The sequence below is a fragment of the Scyliorhinus torazame genome, chromosome 1, assembly GCF_047496885.1.
Source record: "Scyliorhinus torazame isolate Kashiwa2021f chromosome 1, sScyTor2.1, whole genome shotgun sequence".
Lineage (NCBI taxonomy): Eukaryota > Metazoa > Chordata > Chondrichthyes > Carcharhiniformes > Scyliorhinidae > Scyliorhinus > Scyliorhinus torazame.
In genome coordinates this window covers 282,765,946-282,781,032 of record NC_092707.1, presented here as the reverse complement: position 1 = coordinate 282,781,032, position 15,087 = coordinate 282,765,946, and the positions used below count along the sequence as shown (strand labels likewise).

General features: G+C 43.2%; 2 protein-coding genes across 5 annotated transcripts in view; one reads left to right on the top strand and one right to left on the bottom strand.

Annotated features, from left to right (window-relative positions):
* LOC140421878 (uncharacterized) overlaps window positions 1-3,831 on the top strand; it is a 276,272-nt gene extending 272,441 nt beyond the window's left edge. For 3 of the 4 annotated variants that reach the window (XM_072506852.1, XM_072506859.1, XM_072506844.1), the window contains 3 exons: window positions 1,113-1,267; window positions 1,964-2,186; window positions 3,072-3,831. In XM_072506852.1, coding sequence (XP_072362953.1) covers window positions 1,113-1,267; window positions 1,964-2,186; window positions 3,072-3,211 — 518 coding nt within the window. In that variant the 3' untranslated portion in view covers window positions 3,212-3,831. Of the gene's footprint in view, window positions 1-1,112; window positions 1,268-1,963; window positions 2,187-3,071 lie in introns of those variants that run through there. The other variant, XR_011947154.1, reaches the window with a different exon arrangement.
* Window positions 3,832-9,990: 6,159 nt separating this feature from the next.
* The window catches only part of dnaaf10 (dynein axonemal assembly factor 10), a 30,340-nt gene continuing 25,243 nt past the window's right edge, over window positions 9,991-15,087 (bottom strand). Inside the window, exons 8-9 of the mRNA XM_072506833.1 lie at window positions 13,028-13,248; window positions 9,991-11,089 (exon numbers count right to left, since the gene is read on the bottom strand). Coding sequence (XP_072362934.1) covers window positions 13,041-13,248 — 208 coding nt within the window. The 3' untranslated portion in view covers window positions 9,991-11,089; window positions 13,028-13,040. The remainder of the gene's footprint in view (window positions 11,090-13,027; window positions 13,249-15,087) is intronic.

The window sequence follows — 15,087 nt, the reverse complement described above, 5'->3', positions numbered from 1 at the left end:
TAAAATCCTGGCTGCTTTTAGTTGCAGAAGTGCACATTAAGAGATTCTTTCCCAAAGCACAAAATGCAGAAAAAGTTATATTTTGAAGTAAACAGAAGGTAAATGGTGTAAATCTGAAGGAAATAAGCAGAAAGTTTGCAACTGCAGCAGGACAATCATCGGACAAAGAACGTTTTAATTTTGTGTTGTAACTATCAGAGCCAACATAGCAGATACTGGATGCTATTTTCCATGTACACATGTATGAATGCTCACAATTATAATTGTATCACTCAACTTATCAAGAGAGAATTGCTATTTGATTAATAATAAATCATTCCATTCAATACTGTACTGTCAGAGTTTTATAGCTGTTATAGTGGGGTATAACTTGTATTTCAGTACAGGTGACCTGTTGTTGCCTGGTACGAATTGAATAACTTGACAAAAGACCCAGCACAGCTTCTTCTTTTGTGATGTATCATTTTACGTTTGGATTTCAATAATCGTAACTTTACAGTCTCCAAATCCAAAACAAATTTAAGCAAAAGTTGCTCCCCCATGACTCTTGAGATCTGAAAATTAAACACACTTGTCCTTTATTGATCACAAATAAAATAAGCAACATGTGCATCAAATATACCAGTCTGGCCGCATGTGTTGCATTTTTTACCACTATAGCCACAGTGGCATATTGTGAATTACTTTTTCACTTCTGGAACAGAATTACAAAATAAATAAGAGCTTCAACCTCTTGTTTCTGTTCAAGCAGGTCAAAGGTGCCATTAACATTATGACTGCACTAGCCCCTCAGCTGGGTCCCACTGCTGTCTGACCATTGTCAATCTCCATTCAGGTCTTCTTGTATGCAGTGTCACCATCTCAGTACTAAATAGCCACATGGCATTTTTAAAGAGTTTAGTTTTTTAAATGTAATTACATCAATTGTATCTGGCTTATTAAAATAAAATAACTTTTAATTCTTGAAATACTAAAGAATAAATTGCTTCATTATCAGTCAGTTGCTTATTGGCAATCAGACATACAGAATATATTTTATTTAGGTTGCATAAAGTTGAAGCTAAAATTTAAAAAATAAAATGAACATCTTGTTTTTCATTTTCTTTTCCCAGCCAGTGGCATCAGTTTGGGTGCTAAGCCAGCACCTGCCATAAACCCTGTTTCTTTCGCATATCGCTTAGGATTGGCTCGTGCTTTGTCACGCATAGATGAATCATCCGTTGAGGCCCAGAATTACTACAACGAAGTCATTAAAATGGCACCAGAGGTACTGCAAATTAATCCTTTCGATGTTTTTAATCACCCAATCTCCAGAGATTTAATAACCAACTAGGGCAGCATAGTTCTTTGTCATAAATTATTCAGACCTCTTTACAAGGTATTTCCACCAATTCCACCCACACTCATACTGGGATACTACAGTTATAGTGGACAGAGGTAGGGCTACAACGCTGGCCTTATTCTCTTTGTTTGGTTTGTTGTATGTGTTCAATTAATTTACATTTCTGTCCGGACTTAGTGAGATTCCTCTGTCAGTTTAAAACTAGATTTCAGAACTTTCTTCTGAACCCAAAAAAAGGTGAGGTAGGGTTACTGGGTTAGGGTGGAGGTTTGGGCTTAAGTAGGGTGCTCTTTCCAAGAGCCAGTGCAGACTAGATGGGCCGAATGGCCTCCTTCTCCACTATAAATTCTATGATACTATGATTATTATTATTATACTCTGCACATATTTGGGTTGTGGGGATGTGACCCACGCAGAAACAGGGAGAATGTACAAACTCCACACAGGCAGTGACTCAGGGCCAGGATCGAACCCAGGTCCACAGTGCCGTGAGGCAGCAGTGCTAACCACTGTGCCATCCCACTTGAGTGTGAGATTAAGCTTTACAAAGATTACGTGCATGAGTATATAATGCAGATTTAAACATGAAGTTAAAAAAGTGAAATGACTTGTGGTTTTCAGGTGCATGATGCTTACATTGAGTTAGCAAATCTTCTCCTCAAGACTAATCCCCTGCAAGCTGTGGAGATTTACAGCAAATTTCCCGTGAAACCCATTACCATACAAACGTTTGATGATGCCTTCATTACTGGAGAGATAGTTCGTCTTTTGATGAAATACGAAAAGTATGACGACAAGCGCCTAGGCCCAAACCTGATTGCATATGGGAGAATAATGGGATTAGGTGCGTATATACTTACTCTAGAAAATCGCAGTATGGACATGTCTTATCTTTCCCATTAAAATGTTCTATATGCTCCAGACTAAATATCAGAACAGCACAATACACTGGAAGCTGCTAAATTGCTAACATGTTAACATGTTTACTAGTGTCAATATTGCTCATATTGTGCTAAAACCAATGTGCTTTGAGAAAGATGTGCACAGAAAAGACAAGCCATCCAGGAGTTTAAATCTACTTCATTCAATTCATCTGGTTATGAAAACACAAAGGGTGGGTTTGTTAAAAGGCAGTGTATTCTCTATATTTTAACGGGATATATCATTAGTGTCTCTGCTCTCTGTATCAGATATTTTAAACCTACTGGTCACAGGTAGCTAGGGGCTGGATATTTTGTGCAGAATTCTCTTCAAAGCTTTATAATGAAGCTTGTTTCAGTCATATATCAAATCAGAATTGTGTTATATAGTGAGACTTTTATTAAAAATATCATAAAGAAGAGCTTTACATAAAATGGCTGCTACCAAGTTACTTCTGCCGCATAATTCACAGGACCACAGCACTGCTGAGACATGCCAGTTAGTGTGCACAATTAAACAATGCGATGGTTCAGCAGAATATGTTTATTTGTGAGGGCATGTTAAGGAATTAAAGCTATCAAGGGCTGATTAAGTCAGGCATTGTGTGCCTGATCAGTAGCTAGAAATAATTAAAATGTTACCTTTATCCACATTAGATTTAATTCAGAGAAAATCCAAATATTGACTTTGAATTCCACTTTCCTTATTTCTCCTCATTTAGAATGTCTTGATTCAAATAGTCCCATTTAGATGGAGTTTGTTCTAATAACGTGTTACCTTGTGTCCTCTATGCGACATTGCTTTGCAGCTGCCATCGAAAGTTACATCAATACTCTTGACCGGAAAATGAAGACTGAACTTTTGATGAAAGTCTATGCAGGAATCCACGACAAACCTATTGAGGATAAAGAACTTCAAGCATTCTTCACTTTCAAACATTGGATATAGGCTGCCTTGCTATTAGCAATAAAGTGTCACACATCTGCAGTCTGCATTGAAAGATTTTGGGGTTATAAGTCAACCCTCTGAACAGAATATGTTGTCAAAGGTTTTCAAGGATTGTTAAATTTTATACAAGCAGCAATTTGAAGTGTTTTCCTTCAGTTTATTTCACTAATGTTTAACAGAGTTATGGTTCACGTCATCATTAGCATTTCAGAAGTAAATGTTTCTTAATAGATGCTGATTATATGATAAAACTGTTTATACAAAACAACTTTCAGCATTATAATTTGTTGGATAATTTCATTAATTTCCTGAAACTGGTATTTGTACAGAGAAAAGTTGAATACAACTAACTATGTCTTGTACTATGAATGTTTTTTAAGAATCTATTTTACCATGGCCCTGTCACACGACTGCAACACCATTAACTTGAGCTGACCATGTGTTTCAGATGCTGGTAATCTTGCAGTACACTGAAGAATCCTCAAGCTACTTACGTTGAAATACCCATGTGCCCAATGCTTTCTTTCACCTTACTATACTATACTTTGAAAATTAATTTTGAATGAGTCATTTGTTTGTTACCTGCTACTGACTTGAATTAAATGACTGAAATAACAGAACATTTGTTTCAAGTGCAGTCAATCTCGAACAAATTTATAAATTAATATGAACATCTTGGGCGGGATTCTCCGTTGGCTGACGCCAAAATCGTGAAACGCAATTGGGCGGAGAATAGGTTCCGACGTTAAAATCGTGACAGGCGCCAATTTGACCCCAAATCGCAATTCTCCGTCACCTCGACAGCAGCATAAATGCGGCCTGGAACACACGCATCGTTTGCATTTCATTACAGGGCCTGACGCGGTATTCTCTGGGACCTCTGCGATGCTCTGCCATCCGATGGGCTGAGTTCCCGACGACGCGGTTCACTTGTGCTTTTAAAAATCGTGAAACCGGGGTTGTGGCTACTGAGGGAGTACGGAAAGTGTTCAACATCGCCATAGTTTGCTGACAGTTGTGCCGCTGGCCAGGGAGCTTCTGCCAGGGTCGGGGGCTGGCCAGAAGGTGGGCTGTGGGGTTGGGGTGGATATGCACGGAACACCATTGCCGCAGCTGTCAAGGCAGCCATGCAGCTAATAGCCCATTGTAAACTTAGGGCCATGGGCCGTATAGATGTCCCCCCAGGCCACCCCCCTAGGTGCTCTCTGGCCCCAGCCAACCCATCAGCGGGCTTGGCGAGCTCCAGCACAACAAGTGCCATATTGTTGGCTGGGATTGTGTGTGTGGGGATTGTAAGGTGTATATCTGGCTGCAGCTTGTCTGCCTCCTGAGTGTCAATCTAGGACCCGGCGAATCCTGCACCATTTTTCATTGGAATCGGTGGTGTTCCATTTGGCGCCGGTGCGAGCCCTTCTACAGTTGCTGAATCGGTCCAGGTTCAGCGTCAGTTTTGCTGTCTTGAACGTCCACGATTTCTGCGTCAGCGTTAACAGTCTCAGAAACGGAGAATCCCACTGCTTATGTATGGCCCTTTCCTTCCCGATACAGGTATCCTCCATATCAACATGAATTTTGATAACCTAGCCTCCACTAATCAGCTAAAGATATTTAATTGCAACCGCTCCATCTTAGCTCTCCTTCTCTTTGCGAGGTTTTGCCCATTTTCATAACTAAAGCATTCAAAGAAAATGCGCAACTTATCTAATGCCGTCATTAAATTAATCTTCTTTCTGGAGTTGGCAACCAGTAGAGAAAGGAAAAAGAAAATGCAACAAAACTCTCATCCCTACACTACGGAGTTAAATATTGATGTTGCAGTAATCTGTACTGTCTTTAAAATCAAGAGTAAAAACTAAAAATGCTCAGATCTGTGGAAAGAGGAACAGTTGGTGTTTCAGGTTTCTGACCTTTAATTAGAACTGGAAGGTGTTAGAGATGTCACAGATTTTATGAGGAACTGTGGTGTAGTTAGACAAAGCACCTATCCAATAAATGCAAGATTCTAGGTTCAAATCTCATTGATTTGAATTGGCTATTGGTTGTTTTGACTTCAAGGAATGAATAGTGTACCTGACTGAAATTTCACTCCAATGTAATACTTAAAATGAACAGGTTGCCTACCAGTAAATCTGCAGCGGAATGCATTGAACCTTTGTTAGGATACATCCCTCGCCGACAGTTTCTATTGCCTGCTCTGTCAATCGTTGCAGGCTCAGAAGGGACAATGGCAGGTTGGGGGTTACATCTGGAGCATCTCAATATCAAGAGTCTGGAAAATCCAGTGAAAGTTTGTGCACCCCACCCCCTCCCATTCAGGCCACAAGAAATGATTAGCGCCCCATGTCTGGGAGCCTTGGGTTTAAAAAACAAGAATTTAGACCCCAGTCTTTGGGATTCAGCCTGGACCCAACAGGTAGGGGCAGCACGGTAGCACAGTGGTTAGCGCTGTTGCTTCACAACACCAGGGTCCCAGGTTCGAATCCAGCTTGGGTCATTGTCTGTGCGGAGTCTGCACGTTCTCCTCCTGTCTTTGTGGTTTCTTCCGGGTACTCTGGTTTCCTCACACAAGTCCCTAAAGACGTGCTTGTTGGGTGTTAAGTGAATTGGACATTCTGAATTCTCCCTCTGTGTACCCGAACAGTGTGGGGACTAGGGGATTTTCACAGTAACTTCATTGCAGTGTTAATGTAAGCCTACTCATGACAATAATGATTATATTATATGAACCCACACCCCGCTCCCACCACAAAAATTAACATTCTACATTACAGCTTCACTAACATGGTACCTAAAGACTGGAAACTTTGGGTTTAGAGTTCCAATTCAATTCCCCACTCCTTTATCTCAATGGGACAGGATTCCAATCCTCGCCAAGATAAGGGTTGATCCAATGATCGTTTATGTCAAGGGTCTGCCAGAACACTCCTGGATTTTCAGGTGTTAGTTTAAAAGTAAATATTGCAGTTTGATATATGAACAAAGCAGATCAACATCTGGTTCTTGGAAAATTCCTATCATTTGTATATCAATCTAATACTTGGGCAAAGGCAGCAGAATACAAACAAGTAAAACTATACTTATCCTCCGGTTAACAAGTAATCCAGTACATGTCTAGTGGGAGTACATATGAAATCCCAAAATGAGGGAGCAATTATGAGTGACTGTCCTCAATGGCGGTGGTAGCTGAGGGAGCTAAATAGATGTTGAGGTTGTGATTGGTTCCAAGATATTATGCCCAGATCGAGAAGTTGAAAAAAGAACAGTTGGTGGTAGACCTGATAATACAGACAAGTCTGCACTCCCACAGTACAGCGTTGATGATTGGCCAGCCAGTCCAACTTGCCAATTAAACCTAAAAGACCCTGGTAAGGTTACCAAGGGTCGATATGTTTCCCATTTCTCTCCATATTGGTTGGTCAGAATGGTTTTAGGTGCAGAAGCAGGAGAAGCTTTACCAGTGCGAAGTAAAATTTATTAAATACATATTGGGAGTACCCAAGCCAGAACACCGCCACCCAGTGCTTCAAGCTCTTTTGTCCTTAGTGTGTCCCTACAGGGAGAACGTTTACATTCTATTTGGCAAACAGAAATCCTACAGATCCCACAGCACTATTCAAAACAGAAGGAGCTTTGTCAAATATCTACACCTCAAATATCATCACACCAGACAGAACTGGTCATTTTTAATTTATTGTCTGTGGGCATAAGTTAGTTGTCAAACCACATTTCTAAATAATCAATTTTTGTGTAGCACTTGGGACAGTCTGAAGATATGAACGACACTCCACTACTTTAAAAGCAAAATACAGCGGATGCTAAAATCTGAATCAAAAACAGAAAATATTGGACTGACAGCAGGTCTGACAGCTTCTGAACAAAGAGAGGTACAGCACAGGAACAGGCCCTTCGGCCCTCCAAGCCTGTGCCGACCATGCTGCCCGTCTAAACTAAAATCTTTTACACTTTCTGGGTCCGTATCCCTCTATTCCCATCCTATTCATGTATTTGTCAAGATGCCCCTTAAATGTCACTATCGTCCCTGCTTCCACCACCTCTTCCAGCAGCGAGTTCCAGGCACCCACTACCCTGTGTAAAAAAAAACTTGCCTCGTACATCTCCTCTAAACCTTGCCCCTCACACCTTAAACCTATGCCCCCGAGTAATTGACCCCTCTACCCTGGGAAAAAGCCTGACTATCCACTCTGTCTATGCCCCTCATAATTTTGTAACCCTATATCAGGTCGCCCCTCAACCTCCGTCATTCCAGTGAGAACAAACCGAGTTTATTCAACCGCTCCTCATAGCTAATGCCCTCCATACCAGACAACATCCTGGTAAATCTCTTCTGCACCCTCTCTAAAGCCTCCACATCCTTCTGGTAGTGTGGCGACCAGAATTGAACACTATACTCCAAGTGTGGCCTAACTAAGGTTCTATACAGCTGCAACATGACTTGCCAATTCTTATACACAATGCCCCGGCCAATGAAGGCAAGCATGCTGTATGCCTTCTTGACTGCCTTCTCCACCTGTGTTGCCCCTTTCAGTGACCTGTGGACCTGTACACCTAGATCTCTCTGAATTTCAATACTCTTGAGGGTTCTACCATTCACTGTATATTCCCTACCTGCATTAGACCTTCCAAAATGCATTACCTCACATTTGTCCGGATTAAACTCCATCTGCCATCTCTCCGCCCAAATCTCCAAACGATCTAAATCCTGCTGTATCCTCTGACAATCCTCATCGCTATCCGCAATTCCACCAACCTTTGTGTCGTCTGCAAACTTAGTAATCAGACCAGTTACATTTTCCTCCAAATCATTTGTATATACTACGAACAGCAAAGGTCTCAGCACTGATCCCTGCGGAACACCACTAGTCACAGCCCTCCAATTAGAAAAGCACCCTTCCATTGCTACTCTCTGCCTTTTATGACCTAGCCAGTTCTGTATCCATTTTGCCAGCTCACCCCTGATCCCGTGTGACTTCACCTTTTGTACCAGTCTACCATGAGGGACCTTGTCAAAGGCCTTACTGAAGTCCATATAGACAACATCCACTGCCCTACCTGCATCAAACATCTTTGTGACCTCTTCGAAAACTCTCATCAAGTTAGTGAGACACGACCTCCCCTTCACAAAACCATGCTGCCTCTCCCTAATACGCCCATTTGCTTCCAAATGGGAGTAGATCCTGTCTCGACGAATTCTCTCCAGTAATTTCCCTACCACTGACGTAAGGCTCACCGGCCTATAGTTCCCTGGATTATCCTTGCCACCCTTCTTAAACAAAGGAACAACATTGGCTATTTTCCAGTCCTCCGGGACATCACCTGAAGACAGTGAGGATCCAAAGATTTCTGTCAAGGCCTCAGCAATTTCCTCTCTAGCCTTCTTTAGTATTTTGTGGAGAAAGAATGGAGCTAACGTTTCAAGTCTGGATGACCCTTTTTCAAACTGGAGATAACTGGAAATGGAGTCAGATTTATACTGTAGTGACAGGATGTGGAGCGGTGGGGTTGGATAGGGGGCCAGATAGGTGGAGATTGACAAAGATGTTGTGGACAGAAGATAAAAGGAATGTAAATGGAGGTAATTAAGGCTAAGAAGGGTGCTGATAGTGGCACATAAAGAGATTAGAATGTGTGACTGTCAGAACAAAGGTGAGCAGTCTGACAAAGGGCAACTAGGAACAGTTGGCCCAAGTGGAGTGGGGGAGGGGGAACAATGGTGAGGGAAACACAGCTCGATGAAAGAAATGAAAATAAATTGATAGAAATAAAAATGAAGTGAAGGTGGAGGAAAGAGTTCACAGTCTGAAGTTGTTGAACTCAAATGTTTAGTCCGGAAGGCTGTAACGTGCCTAATCGGAAGATGAGGAGCTGTTCCTCCAGTTTGTGCTGGGCTTCACTGGCGCATTGCAACAGGCCAAGGACGGACATGTGGTCATGAATGCAGGATGGGGAGTTGAAATGGCAGCAACAGGAAGGTCTGGGTCCGGCTTGCGGACAGACCGAAGTGTTCTGCAAAGTCTGCATTTAGTCTCTCCAATGTAGAGAAGACCGCATTAGGAGCAGCAAATGCAATAGACCAGGTTGACGGAGGTGCACGTGAAGCGCTGCCTCACTTGAAAAGTGTGTTAAGACCTAAGATGGTGAGTAGGAAGGAGGTAAAGGGGCAGGTGTTACACCTTCTGCGATTGCATGGGAAGGTGCCATGGGAAGAGGGTGAGGTGTTGGGGTTGTTCGGAGGAGTGGACCAGGGCATCTCGAAGGGAATGGTCCCTGCAAAATGCTGACGGGGTGAGGGGGAAGATGTGTCTGCTGGTGGAATCATGCTGGAGTTGGCGGGACTGGCGGAGGATGATTTTTTGAATGCGGAGGCTGGTGGGGTGAAAAGTGAGGACAAGGGGGACCCTATTCTGGTTCTGGGAGGGAGGAGGGGGTGAGGGCAGAGGTGCGGGAGATGGGTAGGACATAATTGAGAGCCCTGTCAATCATCGTGGATGGGAAACCACGATTAAGGAGGAATGAAGACACATCAGCAACACCGTTTTGGAAAGTGGCATAATCGGAACAGATATACGATGGAGGCGAAGGAACTGGGAGCATGGGATAGAGTCCTTACAAGATGTGGGGTGTGAAGAGCTACGCTAATTTAATTGTTTTCAAACAAAAAACTGGGGTTTTCCATGCATACCAAAACACTCAGCTGGCAAGGAAATGGTGGCAGAGAACAAAGTGTAACTCTAGAAATGAAGTTCCAACAAACATTTGAAAACATTTTTACATTTTGTACAGTTTATTTGAGATGTGACAAATTATCAAGAACACTTTTCTAATGCAAGTGTACACAATAATATTCAAAATGTCTGATAATCTCAGGCAAATAACAAACAACTTTAAAACAATATCAGCAAAGTAAATAACTGTAAGAAAGGCTTTTCCGATTTACTTCATTTACAATTGTAGACAAAATAAAATGTTTGAACCATACTCCAAACTAGAGACCAGAATAACCCAACGACAGCCTTCTTCCTTTACTGGAGATAGTGGCAGAATTTAGATTTGTCCTGCCCGTCACCCATAACAATGGAGCGGCAATAGGAAATAGTTTGTATACAGGTTGTTTGACATATGGCAAAAGTTAAAACCAATCTTGCTACAGTGAATTTTGCACCAATCAGGAAGCAAACTGCTTGAACCAATGAGAAACCAGCCTTTAATTGGTTCTCCAGACCAAAGGGCTTTAAAGAACTGAAACTTGCAGGTTTGTGAACTTCAGGAAAAGTGGAGGATGGGGGTCGGAACAGTGATGGGAAAGTGGTGTCTCACATTAGTGCGTGCGTCACTTTTATATATGGAGCTTGCACTCTGACAAAATCAGCCCAATCACTGATTCTGAAAACATTCAACCTCAGCTCCCAAGTTTGGATGCCCCTATAATGTGAACACTTTTCAGCTGTATGTGCAATTTGACAAGAAAAATTGCAAACCCTTCAAAATCTATTTTAATGGAAATCTTTGAACTGAAAGCAGAATAGTCACACTTATGCCATTTCAAAACTTTAATTCAAATTATAAAATGGATATCAGTCCTTTATAACAAAATAAATATTTTGAACACTTAAAACACATCTTGCAGAGGTCACTTCGCTCAAGCATTGAGTTACCTGCCGGAACACAAACAGCCAGCCAGGTTTTCACTTCATCCAAGCAATCCTCACTAAAGCCACTAGATGGAGAACCATCAGAAGAGAAATGTTCTCAAGACGAACAATGGGACATGATCCACTCCCCAAAATCTTCTGTAGGTTGATGACACCGTACTATCACCACCATTGTCGAACGGCAAGAGAATATTTGGTACAGAACGTCCTACAAAGGAAGGGGACAAAGAAAATAAATAAAATAGCCTATCTTGCAACTTATTTTTTAATTTAAAAAAAAATGTATTTTATTACAAGCATGTATCAAAACAGGTTACAGCAAATAAAACACCCCGGGAGACATACTTCCCACAATCAACTGTACAGTCTGTACAGATTTTCCCCCATTTTCACGCTCCCCCCACCGCACGCCAAACAGCTCCTCAAACACGGTCACAAACATCCCCCACCTTTTCTCAAACCCCCCTGCTCAGCCCCTTAACTCATACTTTATCTTCTCTAACCGCAGGTTAGAGTCATACAGGTCACCCAGCCATGCTGCTACCCTTGGTGGCGATGCCGACGGCCACTCCAATAAAATTTGCTGCCGTGCAATCAGAGAGGCGAAGGCCACGACATCGGCCTTCCTCCTCTCCATAAGCTCCGGCTTCTCTGAAACCCCAAATATCACCACTTGCAACTTATTTTTAAGAAGAAAGAGATAAATAGATGTCATTTGGTAGGAAAGAGCATGAATATTGCTCAAAAGAGAGACATGCTGTCGAAGCTTGTCCGTCTTACACTCATCAGGACAAATGCAAGAATTCCAAATGTCAATAATCACAACAATTTACTCTACAGGAGAAAAGGGTGCTGATTGGTCGAGGCATTGTCAACTTAGATAATCAGTCAAGCTCGTAACACGTCTCGTTTACACTTGTTAGAAATGAAATACATTCATACACAGGAACTGTCCTCTGCAAAGGAATATGTTCAAGCCTTGCACCTTTTTTGAATTGCCCGGGAGTTTGGGGAGCTGATCATTTCCTGCTGCTTCCTCCATGGCAACACCTCGGCCAATCTGTCAACTTGCCAACCAATCAGCACCCTTTTCTCCTCTGTAATATAAATTGTTGTGATTGTTTGAGATTTGGCATTCTTGTGTTTGTCCTGTCAGACATCTTGATATCTTGTGCATTTCTGTTATGCCGTAAGGCATTTGTATTATGTCTTCTATTCCTGTGAGTAAAATGGAACCAGTTGTGGTGTGCACCAGTTTGCAGAGCTCAACATCAGTAAGAACATGGAATGCGGATGGCATTGGGAACAAAGGGAGAAGAATTCTGACAAATGACGTCAACAGCAGGGATTATATGAAACTTTCAAAAAATAAAGACCAAGCAAAGATATACACACATCGACATGTCAGACACGTCACTGAGGCAGTGGTTCTCCACTAGAAACCCTGTCTATATAAGCTGATCTATCCTAGACAATGGCCTCTCTTGATATGTGTGAATGATTTTCTTCCTGCCTGAACAAGGTACAGAAATCACATCAGGTCTGGCAGGGACCTGGGAAAACATCCCCTGCTGAGACCATCAAATGCAGGTTGTCTTTGCATGGCCAGAGTGGGATTAGTAACCCAATCAGATTACTCGATTTAAGATATTACCTTATACGTGGAGTCGTGGGTCAGAAAGGGGTAATAAAGCCAAAGCCCTCAAGGACATCACAGCTGCAGCCAGGAAGGGTGGCTTGGTCAGTCACTGGAAGTCATGCAGAAGTATTTGTTCAGCGGACTGACCACTCGGGAACAAGCTCCTGCACATGGGTCTAATTGAGCAACTGGTTTTGTAAGTATTACTATTGTTTCGTGGGTTCATAAAGGTTCCCCAAATAAAGTGGAAATTGTATTCAAAGTTGTTTCACATCATTGATATTTATTATGTTGTCCGGACCTTACAGTGACGTGAGCCTCCCTGTTTAAGAGTCTTACAGTCCTGGTGAGTGCAAGACAAAAAGCTTCAGAAACATGTCTCTCTTTTCAGCAATATAAATATCAGTTTTAAAACGCCTCAAAATTATCATTACATTCATCGGACATATTTTATATTCCACATAGGACACACTAAGCTGTTGAATGAGATAGCCGTTTGCGTGATACCTTGGTTCATTTGTTAAACTCGGTTAAGTTTGGTGGCAATGAGAACCCGTACTGTTTGGTCAAATGCAGTGCAGACACAGAGGCCTTGCTTGTCCGGACTCCAGTCAAGGCTCCCGATAGGCTGGGTGGAGACGGTCACGTTTTGGAGCAATGTAACTGTGCCTGCGACTCCCATGTCTGTGTTCTCAGAGTCTTTCTTTGAACGCTGGGCAGGATATTCGCTGGAAAACACAATGAGAGGCACACATCAATGTAGCAGATATTCAGTTTCAACCATGTCAATCGCCTTCCGCCTAAGCAGCAAAGTAATCACAGGATGATACAGCATAAAAGATCATTCAGCCCACTGTGCTGGTGTCGGCTCTTTAAAGAAGCTTTTCAATTAGTCCCACACCCCTGCTTTTTCCCCAAATATTTTTTCAAAATGTAGAATTTCAATAAATTGTGCTTTCTACAACTTTTATCTTGCATACCATGGAGCAGTCATTCTGATCTACGGGCTCCTTTTATTAACAATCCATATGAGCAACTGTACATGATGTTAAAAACCAAAAGCCTTCCAAACAAAACTGAATGGGCTAGACTGAGAAAACAATAAATAAGGTTAAACTCTCTGTATCGGTCATATAAATAATAAACCACCAGTCTTTGTCTGTGACTGCTAGGAAATTTCAATGCAAAGTTAGCTTAAGTTTAAAAGCAAGAACCACCATCAACCCATCTCAAATTCTGCACAACCTCTTTGTCCATTCAATCCCAAAATAGAAACCAGTGCAGATCTGATTATACAAAATAAGAAATTAGAAATTGTTCCAAGATATCAACTTTTATCAGAGATCAGCTTTGCTCTTACCACTTAGGCTATTGTCACACTCTTTAATGTACAATGACGAGCCACCATATTACAGGTTATAGTGTCCAACACAAACGGGTATCTGCTTCTGGGATACAACAGAGTGAGATTGGATCAGTAAACCTTCACCACGGTTCTCCAATCCCCTGTGAGCATCTCTTGAGCTGAGATTGAGGGAAAGTATTTTAAATTTACATAAAAATGCAGGAATGACATTATAACATTATGCACGTCATATTCCTGCATTTCTATCAGTTCGATGCTTCAGGAGAAGCTTACCGAAGAAATACAGACACGGGGGCGAAATTCTCCGGAAACGGCGCGATGTCCGTTGACTGGCGCCCAAAACGGCGCAAATCAGACGGCCATCGCGCCTCCCCAAAGGTGCGGAATGCTCCGCATCTTTGGGGGCCGAGCCCCAACCTTGAGGGGCTAGGTCGGCGCCGGACAAATTTCCACCCCGCCAGCTGGCGGAAAAGGCCTTTGGTGCCCCGCCAGCTGGCGCGGAAATGGCATCTCCGGGCGGCGCATGCGCGGGAGCGTCAGCGGCCGCTGACGGCATTCCCGTGCATGCGCAGTGGAGGGAGTCTCTTCCGCCTCCGCCATGGTGGAGACCGTGGCGGAGACGGAAGGGAAAGAGTGCCCCCACGGCACAGGCCCGCCCGCGGATCGGTGGGCCCCGATCGGGGGCCAGACCACCGTGGGGGCACCCCCCGGGGCCAGATCACCCCGCTCCCCCCCACCCCCCAGGACCCTGGAGCCCGCCCGCGCCGCCTTGTCCCGCCGGTAAGGTATGTGGTTTAATTTACGCCGGCGGGACAGGCATTTTGGCGGCGGGACTTCGGCCCATCCGGGCCGGAGAATCGAGCGGGGGGGCCCGCCAACCGGCGCGGCGCGATTTCCGCCCCCGCCAAATATCAGGTGCTGGAGACTTCGGCAACCGGCGGGGGCGGGATTCACGCCAGCCCCTGGCGATTCTCCGACCAGGCGGGGGGTCGGAGAATCTCGCCCCGGATCTGAAAAGGGCACTGTCAGCCATTTCTGAAATACAAACATTTGAGAATTTTAATGGAGCCAACAAACCAGGACAGCAAAGTCTAAAGCTACCTGACTGTTATTTTTCACAACAGTCGGAAGAGCCAAGATCCACAGAGCAGCAAAATGTCCATTCAATATCACTAATCCCACCCATAAGACATAGGAGCAG